At 28.0% G+C, this 16,925-nt stretch overlaps 1 protein-coding gene across 1 annotated transcript in view; it reads right to left on the bottom strand.

The window, feature by feature from the left end:
- Positions 1 to 16,925, bottom strand: part of LOC101240414 (zinc metalloproteinase-disintegrin-like batroxstatin-1) — a 52,341-nt gene that overhangs the window by 21,440 nt on the left and 13,976 nt on the right. The window contains exons 10-12 of the mRNA XM_065793433.1: positions 15,530 to 15,595; positions 11,722 to 11,897; positions 4,367 to 4,448 (exon numbers count right to left, since the gene is read on the bottom strand). Coding sequence (XP_065649505.1) covers positions 4,367 to 4,448; positions 11,722 to 11,897; positions 15,530 to 15,595 — 324 coding nt within the window. The remainder of the gene's footprint in view (positions 1 to 4,366; positions 4,449 to 11,721; positions 11,898 to 15,529; positions 15,596 to 16,925) is intronic.

Genomic DNA, 16,925 nt, shown 5'->3' with positions numbered 1-16,925 from the left:
GCATATCACACCAATCCAAAAACGGTCCCAACCTCAATTTTGAGGACCAAAAAAAGGACCAATGGGGGATAAATTTGCAAGGTCTTAGGTATCACCTGATGTAAAAATTAAAATCTAATCTCTATAGCCAAAGGCGAAAAACGCATTTAAAGTTTTATAGCACTTTGCGTTACTGATCGCACTTGGAGCCCTGTTGTAAATCTATTTTGTTTTTTTTTCACTTTTGGGTTATGGAGTTTATAAAAAATATCAAAAACTCTTTACATATATGTGTTGGCTATAACCTGACAAAAAATCAGCTCTTTAACACTTGTGGTTTGTGTACAGGGACCTAAATTATAGGGTATGGCACTAAAAGCCTCTTTAAAAGGAGACAACGGATGCTTTACGTTTTTATTCTAACCTTACTATCGACTATGGGAGTTTGAAAATTTAATAGAATGAAGCCTTGGTATCTTTCAGGCAAAAAAAATAGAAGCAAGACATCTTTTATCTGTGCAAATATATAGCTCTTAAAGTAGGAATCTCGCCTTTGAAAAAACGGCCAAAATATACCAGCTTTTTGTGGTTTTTATGCTTTTTAAAGATTCAAAGTTACATCAAATAACTAATTTAGTAACAATATCATGTGACTAATTGATATGGGATGCTATGGTTGTTAGACTTCACATTTCTGTGTACTTTGTCTGCAAAAAGAGTGCTTTTTTTGTCCAAGTTTGTATAAAATATGGGGCAGAAAACATATAGTTAGAGGCATTTTTTCGAATTGTTCTGAATTTAAAACACATGAAAACCTTTTTATATTTTAGTTGTTAAACCCACAGGTTTGCTTTGTTGTTTTTGTTTAAAATAATAGACCAAATATTGGAAATACACACAATAGTAACAACTTATGTTAATAATTTAAATAAGAAATATATCTTTACTGAAATGGGTTTTAACAAGATATCAAACAAAAGAAAATCCCATTTAACCTTAATCTCCCATTGAAAAAACATATATATACAGACATGAAATGATTTCCTTTTAAAAAAAAAATTACTTTATGGTGGTGTTATGATGCTTATCACTTTTTCTTCAGATTGTTGTTGAGATTTTTTTATTTAGTCAAAATAAGATATACTTCTGATTAATTTTATGTAAACTTATGATATTTTAGGAAACTGTAAATAAATTAATATAGTTTATGATATAAATAAAAATTTCAGACAAGAATATTTCTTCTCAACAAATGTTATATCAAGTATTTCTAGAAAGAAAAATGAATTATTTAAAAAAACGAAGTTAAAGATGCTTGCAGTTATAGTCAATAACACATTTCAGTAACTGGCCTCCACAACCAGAATGATCAGGGTTTCTTTTGTACCTAGCCTATTGAGCACTGAAGATTGAATGCAAGGCTTCTGTTGATTGCCCACTAAAAATGCCCAATGCTGTACCCTTTAGAGCAATGAATTCAGGAACATCGTAGAACACTGAATGGGTGTTTGGGGTGATTTAAACTGGGAGTTGAAGATATGAGTTCTTAAAATCTTTGATATGTTGAACATATGCAGTATTTAATATCCTTCCAAAACAGGAGCCAACAACACTCTTAAAATATTGAAATGTTTTCACAAAACCAAGCATATAGTCTGCCTTTTCTCTTTCAACAATTCTTTGCAAAACATCCATATTCTTCAAAAGCTTATGACAATCATTCCCAACAAACTCTCCACCATGATAAGGTTGTAATTTCATTTTGAGAAGTAATGGCCAATTTTTGTCATTAGGTCATATCTTTAGCATTGATTTGTAAAGATTATTTACAATTTCAAGGAGACAATAAAGTTCCATTCGGGGAATAAACTCAATAACTTGTTTGATATCTTCTTGGTCAAACAATATGTTATGAACAACATTATGAAAATCCTTTGCACACATTTTTCCATTCTCTTTCTCAATGAATGCTTTGTATTGCATCCTAATGAATCTGAAGTTTCTTGGAGTTCCCTGTTCTTTGAACCAACAGCAAGGGTGTTTGCTTGAGTGAGACTGAATGCACAGATGATATTGGCTAACTTCATGTCACATGCAATAAAGAAATGCACATCAATTTTCCCAAATAAACTTAAATTTTTTTTGACCTTTTCATAAGTTTCTGAAACATTTTCAGCAGCAGCAACAAGTAATTGACGTTTGGCACTTGTTTCTTTCCCATGTTCTACAGTCAGTAAGCTTTTGTCATTTGAGGCTGAACTTGTTTTAACATTTTGACATCCACCATTGGAGATAACACTCAAGCTGAACTTGAGGAAAGATCCTCCACCATTAATACCTAGTTTGATGAGAGACGGTGAAGTGATTGCTCTAACTCTGAGAATTGAGTTATAAAAATCCCATAAACTCTTGCAGTGAACAACCTTCGCCAAATAATCAGTTTTTGTTGATGGCCTTGTAAGTGAGATTTTGGAAACTTTGAATAAACTTTCAACCTTTCGACCAGCCATTGCAAAATTTTCTCTAGATTTTGTTCCAACAATTTTTAAATTTGTAGTCTTGTTTAATGTTACAGCCAGTTCTTGCATCTTTTTATTGAAAGACCAGTGTTGATTTGAACTTGAACTATGTCCAAAGTAGTTAGAGAAGTTCTCGATTAGCACTGAGCTCTAGAGGGACCTGGTGTATTAGTTAATGCTTTACCACTTTCTCTGCTCAACCTAATTGTGCTCTATGGAGTGGATACCTTTTGAGTTATTACAGAGGACGCCATTTTTTCAGCAATTCTGGATTCAGTTGCTATCATCTTCTTCAAGTTTTCAAACTTGGTGGCTTGTGAACAATCATGTGTTATTCATCTTTTGACTACACTGAGACAGTTTGAGCATAGTTTATCAAAGCTACTTGATAGTTCTATCAAACCTTAATTGGTTGAAAAAGTGAGCTTTGTAGAATCTCCTATTAGTCGGCCAACCTGGCAAACTAAACAATTACAAGAATCAAATCCTCTGGTCTGTGGTCTAATAATCACTTTGTTAAAGTTATGTAGCTTAGGAAAAGGCAAGTTTCTATCTCCTTTGCCATGTTTTTGTACCATTGCTCTGCAGGAATTGCATATGCCCAATGGAACTTTTATGTGTTTTAAGTTCAGAGTAATTAGAAAAAATGCCTCTAACTATGTGTTTTCTGCCCCATATTTTATACAAACTTGGACAAAAAAAGCACTCTTTTTGCAGACAAAGTACACAGAAATGTGAAGTCTAACAACCATAGAATCCCATATCAACTAGTCACATGATATTGTTACTAAATTAGTTATTTGATGTAATCTTTAAAAAGCATAAAAACCACAAAAAGCTGGTATATTTTGGCCGTTTTTTCAAAGGCGAGATTCCTACTTTAAGAGCTATATATTTGCACAGATAAAAGATATCTTGCTTCTATTTTTTTTGCCTGAAAGATACCAAGGCTTCATTCTATTAAATTTTCAAACTCCCATAGTCGATAGTAAGGTTAGAATAAAAACGTAAAGCATCCGTTGTCTCCTTTTAAAGAGGCTTTTAGTGCCATACCTTATAATTTAGGTCCCTGTACACAAACCACAAGTGTTAAAGAGCTGATTTTTTGTCAGGTTATAGCCAACACATATATGTAAAGAGTTTTTGATATTTTTTAAAAACTCCATAACCCAAAAGTGAATAAAAAACAAAATAGATTTACAACGGGGCTCCAAGTGCGATCAGTAACGCAAAGTGCTATAAAACTTTAAATGCGTTTTTCGCCTTTGGCTATAGAGATTAGATTTTAATTTTTACATCAGGTGATACCTAAGACCTTGCAAATTAATGCCCATTGGTCCTTTTTTTGGTCCTCAAAATTGAGGTTGGGACCGTTTTTAACAAACTTGCTTTATAATTTTTAAAACAAGTCTCATAACCATTATTCTTCAAAAAATTTAGAAAATCAAAATTTTTTTAAAATGGTTTCACCTTCTCAAGGCCAAAAGAGATTACTTATTTTATTTTTATTTTTTTATTGTTGTTAAAACCTTCTTATGATCTGAAACACAAATGTTGAGAAAGCTGTTGCACAGAGAACTTTGTTCTCTGTGCAAACTCTACATTACTAGGAAACAGTGGGGATCGAACTCAGTACTTCTTGTTTACAAAGTTAACTCTTATACAATAACAATACAGCTACTTTAAAAATTTAAACAATCAGAATGCAAGGACGTGGGTGTTGAAAAAGTATGCAAGAGAACACGAAAGAATCAATAATAACTAAAACTATAAATTTTAAAATCTTTTTTTAAGTTCAAATTTCAATCAGTAATTGTCAGTAAAATGTACTTTACAGTTGCATTTCAAAAATGAGGTTAAAAAAATACCTGATTTATTGCACATGATGAATAACCACACATTGTACCAATTGGTGCTAACCCAACTGTGTCACCATCAAAATCAATACCACTTAAAATAAAAAAATTGCTAAATATGACTTTATACAACAAACTAATTTCATTGGCTTCTGATAAGTATCTAATATAAAAAATACTATCATATCTATATTTGAAATTAATGATTTATAAATCAAAATTATAAGTTAAATAAATTAAAAGCAGTTGACTTAGTATTGTCATAGTAACTCTAAAGTTAAAATTCATCAACACGTACTATAAGAAAGTAAAAATTTAAACAAATACAAAAAATATAAAAGCAAAGTGTATAAACCAGGATCAATTGCATAAAAAGAGGTTTTGAAACTATTTGAAATTAAGAAAAAAGGAATTTGCACACTCAATATGTTATTAGAAAAAAAAATTCAAGCAAATCAAACCAAAAAAAATTTGATAAATTGTAGTTAGAATATAATAGTTCAACAGATTAATTATGTTAAATATACACATTAATTATGTTAATTATACAGAAATGCAACTTTTTTAAGCAAAAAATTGACAAATTACTATTGGCGATTGTTAACTAGCAAGTTTTAGTTAGTAAAACATAGTCAGACAAATCAGCTGCTATATTACCAGGTTTTAATTTGTACCATAGGAACTGTGTACACACTAAAGGAGAAAGTGTATGTATTTATTGTGATGAAAAATTAGATCATACAAAAAGAAAAAAGTTTATTATAACTAGAAGAATATAAAATATTGAGCAAAGAAATAAAACTTCTTGTGAAAACAAGTACAAAAAATATAAAAGCAATTTAGCAACAAACTTGAAACACAATGCATAAACTGAAATCAGTTTATGCATATATAAACAGTAAATTCAAAGTGTATAGTATTATTATGCATAATAAACAGTAAATCCAGTAAATAAAAAGTTAACCATTGATAAAAATAGTATCACTACTGATAGAATTAAAATGACAAATCTAAATATTAAATAAGCACTCTTTTTAGGTTTTTAAAAAGGAGGATTTAAATAGTATACCACAAACAAAGGTTAATAAATATTGCTAGAGTTGATAATCAATCAATATATTCTGAATTACATAATCTTACAATTCAAGGATGTTTACAAATAGTATAATTACTAATGATGCATAAACACCTAATAATAATGATGTTAATAATAAATAATAACGACTCTAAAAATCATAGTGTTAAAAATAATAATAACATTAATAAAAACTTTAATATAAACAAAAATAGCGATATTATTAAAACATATCGCATTATACAAAAATAGCGATATTATTAAAAATAATGGTTTGAATAATAATAGTAATGATAATAATAACAATGATATATTTAATATATCTATATACACATTCAAATAGACATACATATATATATATATATATATATATATATATATATATATATATATATATATATATATATATATATATATATATATATATATATATATATATGTATATATATATGTATATTTTTGAATATAAAGCATAAAATAACAGCTGCATACAAACTAAATTTATTCTTCGTAATAATTCGATCTGCTTTTGCACAGATCGTCATCAGACGTAAAATATAATACAAAAAAACCATTACAAATATTACATAAAAAATGTCAAAGAAGACATTAAAAAGAAGCCATAAACGATTACATAATAACATAAATATAAAATTAGCAAATACTATTTGATTCCTTTATTTGGATAATTTTTTTAAAAAGAGGTCTTAAACTGTTTGTAGAAATTTTAATGCCATTGTCACGGTTGAGATATTGGAGCATGTTTTATTTCTTGGTATGTTGAGGCATAATTAATTTCAAGTGATTCTCTAACTTTACGTTCATCGTACTCTGATTTTATTGCTAGAGTTTTCGGATATGACCAATCAAACATACCATTACATTCTCTACCATGTTCGGTTGTACCAGATGCATCCCATTTACCTTTTAAATAGTTAGTTTGATCATTTTATGTATATCACTAAGAGTTAGTTTGGTTCTTTTTTTAAGATTATCAATATCGTTGTTTAAAATATCGATAATGGCAGGAATCGCTCTGTCAATTGGAATGGAGAGATATAACGCCACCACATCAAAAGAGACTTGAACTTCACTAGGATCAATTAACCAAGATTTTGCTTCGTTGACAAACGAGGAGGAGTTTAATAATCTTGTTTTGTTTTTGTTTAAGGTTGGTTGTATAACTTTTACAGGATACTCTGATGATCCATATGGTGGGGTACCTATAGTAGAAACAACTGGCCGCATTGGATAGTTCTTTTCTGGCTTGTGAGCTTTTATGACTCCATATGAACGTGGAGGTACGCAATCAGAAGGGTACATTTGAAATGATCGAACCAATGTTATTTGGTTCGATCATTTCAAATGGCAGTTACTCTGCCTTAACCAATGTTATTTTTTATACAAAAATGAGATAAGATCTATACCGAATTCGGGACCTATAGGTCTGTCCTTAATGGTCGTAGTTGCCGAAGCGTTTTTACAGCATTTGGAAACGAAAGCTCTTTTCATTGCTGAGGTTGGTCAATTTTCGCCAAAGACTTACAGAAAGTATGTAGATGACAGTCGTGCAAGATTCGACTCAATACAAAATCATGATAAGTCTCTGGAGTTGTTAAATGAACAAGATCCAGCAATAAAATATACTTTGGAAAAAGAAAACAATAAAAAAGAATTAAACTTCTTGGATATAACTGTAACCAATACTAATAACTCATACTATAACTTCAAAATCCATCGAAAATCGGCTATCACTAATATACAAATAAAACCTACATCAAACGTTAATCCAAAAATAGTTATGGGTGTTTTTAAAGGTTTTGTATCTCGTGCCGTTAAAATTTGTTCCAAAAAATACCTTAATGATGAAATACAGTTTTTAGTAAACATGTTTGCAGAAAATGGACACAATAGATTAAAGCTTGAAACAACTGCTAAGAACTATATTCAGAAAAGAATCAACCTTTCTAAAATAAATTATAATAAAACAGAAACTTAAAATATACAGTTAAACTTCCATGGCTCCCAAAAATAGGTCCAAAACTAAGAACTTAAACCTTACAACGTCAGAATAATATTTACTACACCAGCTACGTTAAAAAACATCTTATGCAACAACAAGCCTAAGTTAATGCCAAACAGCAATCCCGGTGTCTATAAACTCACATGCTCTTGTGGCAGTATATAAATTGGTGAAACAAAAAAGAAAATTTTAACGAGATGCATTGAACATCAAAAAAACTATTTAAAAGGTAAATATGATGCATCTGGTGCAACCGAACATGGTAGAGAATGTAATGGTATGTTTGATTGGTCAAATCCGAAAACTCTAGCAATAAAATCAGAGTACGATGAACGTAAAGTTAGAGAATCACTTGAAATTAATTACGCCTCAACATACCAAGAAATAAAACATGCTCCAATATCTCAACCGTGACAATGGCATTAAAATTTCTACAAACAGTTTAAGACCTCTTTTTAAAAAAATTATCCAAATAAAGGAATCAAATAGTATTTGCTAATTTTATATTTACGTTATTATGTCGTTTATGGCTTAATCGTCTATGGCTTCTTTTTAATGTCTTCTTTGACGTTTTTTATGTAATATTTGTAATGGTTTTTTTGTATTATATTTTACGTCTGATGACGATCTGTGCAAAAGCAGATCGAAATATTACGAAGAATAAATTTAGTTTGTACGCAGCTGTTATTTTATGCTTTATATTCAAAAACAATGCAAACATAGTAGAAATTTTGAAAGTTGCTAGAAAGCTTAAGACATTGAATAATTTTCAAAAAGTATACATTAATCTGGATCAAACCGAGGTCGAAACAAAAGTAAACAAAAGAAAGAACTAGCTATTGACAATAGCAATTGACAAGCTACTGCAGCAGAAAACTTGCTATAGAAGGAACTATCAACAAGCCTTTTTGATATGGTATTCTAGGAATTAGAGTACACAAAATCTACATCAAGTATATTGACAAGAAAATACCGACATCTGTCTTGCTGGTATACTAATGCAACATTGCTAAGCAACAAGTTTGATGAATTATTAATTGATATAGAAGTTAAGCAAAAACATATTGTAATGATATGTGAAGTTAATCATCAACAGCAAATAATCTGAGTTATGCCTTGTACAGATAAAACAGACAGTTTAAAGGCAACATGGAGTATGCATTTATATTTATGAAAGCATCAGTTTTTTTAAATTTGACTAATAGCTATTTACACAATGACAATATTGAGTAAATATGGTGCTCAGTTTGTACAGGTTCTGAATTAATTTTTTTGTATGTATCTTATAGAGAAGGTTGAAGTGAGGAAAGTAAAAGGCAAATTGTACATTCAACCAATTGCTCCTATAAATTGTTAAAAAAAATCAACATTCAGGTTTACATCCTGATATAACAGGTATATATATATATATACATATATATATATATATATATATATATATATATATATTTATATATATATATATATATACCCATATATATACATATATATACACATATATATATACATATACATATATATACGCTATAGTAGATATATATATATCTACTATAGCGTATTTATATAAGCATTTGCTCACTTTTCTTGCTTATCTAAATCGATACAACTTTTTTAGAAAAAGAAGAAAAAAACGAAATATAATGAATGAAAGATTGCTGCCCCATGTCAAAACCTCAGTCGATGTAGCAGCAATCCGCTGCGAGTCAGGCCATTTGTCAGTCAATGTATGTACTGAAGCCCCCGGCAGCAAGCTATTTCAGTATGATGTCACACTGCTCAGTAGTATAGATACACTATATACCATATACGCTATATTACCATACAAAAATAAAACGGCATATACCATTATGTTTTTTTCATACGAATTATACATTAAACATAACTGGTAATTCCCATTATGTCCAACTTATAATTCATATGAAAAATACATAATAGTATTTGCTATTATGTTTTTCCATAGGAATTATACATTAATCATAACAGTAATTACCCATTATAAAACACATAAATCTAGCGCTATGTTAGCATTATGTTTGAAAACCTGATTATATATACATATGTATATATATAGATTGTTGCATTTGGGAGTACAGAAGGAAAAAAATGATTCTTATGCCAACAAATACGTCACTTTTAATTACTTTTGACTTTCGTCCAACATTTGCATGTTGTCAGAAAGTTAAAACCATTAATTTAATTACAAACTAATTGTTTTTTAAAAAAACTGCAAAAAAGCAAAGTTAATTGACCAGAATGTTTTTAAAAACCTTCTGAATGTTTTAATAATATAAACAATGTTTATATTTTTATTTTTTTTAATAAAATGTTTTTATTTTTATTTTTTTACTGTAAATCATGCAGGGAGTACTGCTACATCGACTATCTTATAGCCTGACTCGCAACAAATTGCTGCTACATCGACTGACAAATAGCCTGACTTGCAACGGAGTGCTGCTACATTGACTGACAAATAGCCTGACTTGCAATGGAGTGTTGCTACATCGACTATCTTATAGACTGACTCGCAAGGGAGTGCTGCTACATTGACTGAGGGTTTGGTTGGGGCAGGCAGTCTATCAAGTAATAAAAAAAAAATTCTGGTATTGCATTTTAATTTTTACTTTTTGTCAACAAAATACGGAAAAACTTTCTGACAACCAGTTAGGAGAACCAGCAAATAGTGTAGTATCAGAATATAATAATGTATCTGAATATATGCACAAAATAAAAACAAATCAAGAAAAGTGCGATAATGAAAGTAATGAGAAGCTTGATGACATGTTTAATAAACATAAGAATTGGACTTTAAGTGAATCTATAACTCAGAAAATAATTATTCTCATTAAAAAAGAAATGATGTATACACATTTCTTTTTTAATGAGAATAAAAAGTTAAAAAGATTTTAGTTCATACTTAAGTTATTACTCATTTAAAAACTCATTTAAAATCTTTAATTATTTAAAGTAAATTTTCAGTTTGTTTATCACTAGTACTAATTTTGTTTATCACCTAAACTTGTTTGTTAGTAAGACTGTCAATGAGTACCCAGGCACCTGGGTACTTACCAATTGATTTCTACCTGGGAATCATTATCAAATGACGGTTACTCATTATTTGATATGTTATTTTAAACTTATCAAACGATGATTACTCTTTATAAGTTTATAATTCTTATCATAGCTCTTATTGAAAGTCTTGAAAAAACCAACAGACAACATTTTTTTATCATATATTTTATCATTTAATTCATTTTTTTAAGTCTCATTAATCCTGATATCACAGTTTTACAATTATTAATTTAGTATGTGAAAGAAGATCTGGAAGATTTTGTTGTTAAAAATTTCAATAGTTACAACTTTTTTATCATCATCAGAATTTCTAAAAATATTAAACGTTTGAAAAAGTTGTTTGTGTGTCTGAACTCCTCAAACTCTTGAACTAGTTTGTCTCTCAGACAAAACTTTTTCAAAACCTGGAATATGGAAAATGTAACTATTTTGAAGTTCATTCAAAGAAATCCAAGTTTAAGTTGAGCAAATTATATTTAAAATGTTTCCAGTTTCTTCTTAAAAAAGTAGAGAGCTTAAAAGAAGCTTTAAAAGAAATTTAGAAAAAGAAAAAGAAAGAATTTAAGAAGAAACTTTTTACTTAAAAGTTTATACAAAAAAAATGTTATAAGAAAATAACATTCATTAGGTCAATTGTAAAAGCTAGTTCCTGTTATATTTACTTTATACTTTACTTTGAAATTAATTGCAATAAAAACATATTTAAAAATTAAAAGTAAAAACGAATTTTATTAACTGTTTATAATTATAACTTTTATTTAAAAAATTTTTTTAATGGGTACATGAATACTTGCTGTTGATTTGACGGGTACCTAAGCAGGCATTTTCACAAATTTTTACAGCCTCATTTGCTAGTCACTTGAACTCATTTTTTTGTCACTTAAACCAATTTGTTCATCACTTAAAGTCAATTGTTTGTCACCATAAACTCATTTGTTAAATGAAATTTGATATTGAACAATTTATTGCTATGAAAACCAAATTTTGATAAAAATAAATAAACTTTAAATAAGTGGATTTAAGTATATATGTAAATATACTGCACACAACAACACAGAATGAAAAAAAAACACTAATGTCAAACAATTATAAAAAAAAATTTTTTATTTAAAAAACAACAATTTATTTTTGTTCATTAACAAAAAATAAGTAAAAAATAAAGTAGATAACAAATAAATAAATTTAATGATTTCAACTAACGTTATTAATTGAGCATTATCACACCGCATTTTCAATGTTCCCAACATAACCGTAGAATAGTATGTTTTGAATCCGTCTAGCGTAGTACCAGCCTTTAAAGCAATATGAATTTTGTCAACTACAGTCCAAACAGTGACTGACACAACAACTACTCGTGTGTTTAATGTTTTGTAAACCTAAAATAATTTATGATTTTTAAAAATATCAACACCAAAAATAACAAACTTTACTTTTTGTGTCCCAGATAAAAAATAATTTCATGTTGCGTAAACACATTCTATATAATGTATCAACATTATATAGAATGTTGTTTACCCAACATGAAATACCTATATTTAAAAATATTCTAAATTTATCAAAAAAAAACTGAAGAAATTGTGTTTTAAAAAATCAAACAACATCTATCTTTTTTATAAAACCAAAAGCTTATTTCATTTGACATTTGTTACTGGAATTTTAAAATAATGAGTTTTCATTGTTTTGCCATCATTTTATGACATAAAGTCATAAAATGCCAACAAAATCCCTTTAAAAGTGAGTTAAAGATTGTCTATTATTATATATAAAGATACATATTGTCTATTATTTATCTTTTAATATTATTTTTCTTACTTTTCTTCTTTTTACTATTGTTTATTATTCTTTTTTAAATTATCATTATAGTTTGCATAGGTGGCACCCTCAATGTCAATCTTTCTTTTTTGTTTTTATTGTTTTTATGATTTCATACCGTCTTTTTTGAAGATTAACATTACATTTATTTATTTAACATCTCATGTTTTTATTTGATATAACTAGTTCAGTATGGTTCTTATATTTTATAGTTTTTAACTGGTTAAATAGTGTTTTGTATTTTGCTAGTGCAAACTTATAGCAATTATATCTATAAATTCAATAATAAGTTATCTTAACAATTATTGTTATCATTGTTGTCAATAAAACTAGAAGTGTACTAAATATTAGTACCTCTTCTATTAGTAAACAACTTTGAAATGTAATAAAATATTTCTGAAAAATTGTAAAAAAAAGATTATATTTAAAAACAACATATTTTAAAAGCTGTATAACAAGTCTTTCTTTTTTTTTTTTTTTTATAAATATTCTTTATATTTTTAAACTTGAACATGGAATTGTCACAGACATAACATGGTAAGAAGTTGTAAAAAAAACTTCTAGAAAAACAGTAAAAACAGGGGAGGGGACAGTTTTGAACAGGGGCAGCTTTGAAAAAATGAATTTGTGAAGCATTTATAAATTTAAACTTAGTATAACTAAACACTTTGTGAAAATATTATCTACGCTCATAACTGTCAATTGTCTTTCCTGAAATTTGATACAAATTGAACAATCTATATGATTAGTTTGTTTTTGATGACAAATCGTAAACATTTTGGTATAAAGTTGTAAGATTTTCCTAACCGCGTTTTTAGCAAGTATCAAGTTTTATGTTATTCATAAGATAGAATAAGTCATAACCTTTACAATTTTGCAAAAAATATCAAAAACTTAGCTTGTTTTGATTGAAAAATCATCGTTTATTAATAATAATACTGTCGGGGCAGTTTTGAACATTATGAATGGGGCACTTTTGATTTGCTTTTTAGATTTTCGGCACTAATAAAGTTTCATTATTACAGCTAATATTCTGATTTAAAGTTAAAAATAGTTCGAAACTATAAGAAAAAGAGAGAAACAAAAATTAAATTAAAAATATTAACAAGGCTGTTCTCCAAGTTGTAAATGGGTTTATAAAGCAGAACCAAGCTGCAAAACTTATAATATAAAATATAATACTTTACATTATGGAATAAAGAAATATAAACAAGATTTATTATCCATGACCAAACTAGGAATCACAACTAAGTATACTGTTTCACAAGTATTTAATAAAGATAAGAAGATGTTGAAAGACAACCTTATAAAAAGCTCTTAAATAAATTATGGTTTGACATACAAACAAGCAAGGGAATTAGAATTTCAATAGGCTATGAAACTTAGCAAATGTCCATTTAAATGGAGAGAAAGTAAACAAGCTGGGATAGAGTGGTTAGATGGTTTCATGAAACGCCACAACAAACTTTCACTTTGCAAACCTGAAAATACAAGTTTTTCTCATTCAACAAGTTTTAATCAGTACAATGTAAATCAATTTTTTAACAACTACGAAAAGATTAAAAAAAAACATAGTTTCACTCCTGATAGAATTTATAAAATTGATGAAACCAACCAACATAATGACAGTACTATAATCGCCATATGTTATAGCACAACATGGAATAAAACAAGTGGCACAGTGTGTGTCTGCTAAATGTGGGCAGCTAATTACTAGATGGGGTATAGGAAATGCCAACAGAAATTTCATTCCACCTGTGTTTATATTTCCCAGTGCAAGGTTTCATGATACCATAAGAAGAGGAGGGCCTCTTGGTTGTATAGGATATGCAAACAGTTCAAAAAGTGGCTGGATGACAGGGAAATTGTTTTTAAAAGTTTTACACATAAAAAAATTTGTTAAATGTTCAAAAAATGATCCAGTTTTACTCTTAATGGACAATCATGAAAGCCATTGTTCATTAGATGCCATCAATTACTGTTGTGAAAATCGAATGATAGTTTTAATATTTCCTCCCCACTGCACTCATCACACGCAACCTTTAGACATGGCAGTTAATGGTCCTTTGAGCAAAAATTGTCTACGTGTCAGAATAATTGGCTTTTATCCAATCCAGGGAAAACAATATCAATATGTGATTTAGTTGGCATATTGACACCAGCATATACCTCTACATATATTGCCAGGAAAATCATTTCTGGTTTTTCTACAGCTGGAATATATCCTATTTCACAAAATGCTTTTGTGAAAATGACTTCCTATGCACTGAAGTAACTAATCATCCCCTGACAGAAACATTTAGTATATCTAACTTTGAGGATCATAATTGTTAAAAACAAGATGATATGATTGATGGTCTAAAAGAAAAAATTATTTCAAATGCCCTATAATTAAACCACACTGTAACACCTGAATCTGTCAGACCATTTCCAAAAGCTCTACCTCGCAAAAAAACAAATAAAGGTAGAAAAAATGGCAAATCTAAGATTCTCACTGACACTCCAGAGAGAAGAAATAAAAAAAAATTTATGTTTTACGCAAGACATAACTTGAAAAGTCCAAGAGAATTTCAAAACAAGAAACTTCCAAACACAAGCTAACACCAAAAATTCTTTAATCTAAGTTAAATTGAATTAACTTGAATTATTTTGATTTTCATCACAGCATATTTGTAAAATATCAACTTTTAAATTTATAAATGTTCTTATAAACATTATTTAAATTTTAATTATATTTTATTAAGTTATAAGTTAATACTTTTACATGCTTTAATAGTTTTACATAAGTCTTGTTTGATTTATTCTTTAAAGCGATTATAACATTAAACTGTATTAAATACAAACACTGCAACTTCATTCCTTTATCATTGTTTTGACTATTTAGAAGAAAAAAAAGTGGTTAAAATGAATAAAATATTAATTTATAAAAAAAAAAAAATTTTAATGTTCAAAGCTGCCCCTTTCTCCCCTAATAATTTAAAATCAATTATAACAGATATTTAATAAAATTATTTACACATAAAAAGGATTTTTCACAAACATTTAAAAAGCAGAACAAAAAACCTATACTACCAACATAAATAAAATTTAAAAAAAAAAAAAAAAAAAAACTTCACTATCAATTTATATACAATAAAAAAAAAAAAAAATACACTATCAACATAAAGAAAATTAAAAAAAAAAAAAAAAAACTTACACTGTCGACATTATTGATAACTTCTATTGCAAGGTTGATTGATTTTGCTTCTCCAAGTTCACGAGCCTAAAAATTATTTATTCTCATTACATCTCCCGAGCAAAATTCTAAAAACTCTCCAAGGTATAAAAAATGTTTAGAAGTAAAAATTTAGAAACTTTATACCAAGTATCATTACAATTGGTCAACCAAATTGAATTTTAAAACTTTTCAATTGGTTTAGTTTGAAAAAAAAAATCTAAATCGAACTATTTTTACTTATAATATTCATTAAACTATTTTGAATATGAAAAAAATCAAACCAAACTGAACTGATCAAAAAACCTTAAAAATCAAAGTTTCTTATTAACTTAATCAAACAAAGTTTTTAATTACTTAATTTTGGCTTTATTTAATTAAGCTTAAGAAAAACAACTGAAAATCAAAAAAAATACTGATTTTTTAACCTCTGTCAAAAAATGAATTCTAACTTTTGTTTGTTGAAAATGAAACCAAGATTGTAGACCACAACACAAAAAGAATAATGTTTGGAGTATCTCATACCATCTAAATTGGTTTGAGAAGTTGATAATTACTTAAATACCAATATTGTAAAAGAAAAAACCTAATTTTCCCTAAGTATGCACACAAATAATTATGTATACCAGTAAATTCAGAAAGGTTTCTTGACTGCTGGTCTTCATTGCCAGAAAAACATGCTGGCTATTAACAATGTCAAGAAAATTATTTTTATCAAAGAAAACTTTAAGAAAATCAAAATAAAAAATAAGTTGTATTATTGAAAATATGTATTAAATATGTATTAAATAAATGATCTCTAAAAATTATGTTTTATTATTCAATCAAACTGAGCTGAAGTTTAAACCTATCTGAGAAAAAATTAGTTTAAACCTAACCGAAACAAAATATATACACCCAATATTTTTATACGTACCAATATGTAAACCCAATATTATTTAGTCAGCATGACCAAATTATCAGGTGATAATGGTACATCAAGTTTTTCAAAGTTTGTAACTTATAATCTATCAAGGCCAACCATGTCAAATGAATCCCTTCATCTAAGAATAACAAAACTATCTTTGATTCAAACTTTATGAAGGTTAACCTTGAAAACGAATCAGATTGAGATATTGTACTGAAAAACATAAAACTGTTTTATTCAAAGTGTTTTTTGCTAGTGAAAATAGAACTCTAGCTCAACAACTTTTTTATGTAATATAAACTGCATCATTCTATCCAGAGACAAACAAAGATACATCAATGCCTAAAACAGTTAAGCTTTTTTTAATTTTTACCCCTAATAGGTTTAAATAGACTTCCATGATGTTCTTTTCCTATTTGAATATAGCATTATGTAATACAGCATACTTATTTTATGATATATATTATTATT

Source organism: Hydra vulgaris, chromosome 03, assembly GCF_038396675.1.
Source record: "Hydra vulgaris chromosome 03, alternate assembly HydraT2T_AEP".
In the NCBI taxonomy this organism is placed as follows: Eukaryota; Metazoa; Cnidaria; class Hydrozoa; order Anthoathecata; family Hydridae; genus Hydra; species Hydra vulgaris.
This window is presented reverse-complemented; position numbering and strand designations above follow the sequence as displayed.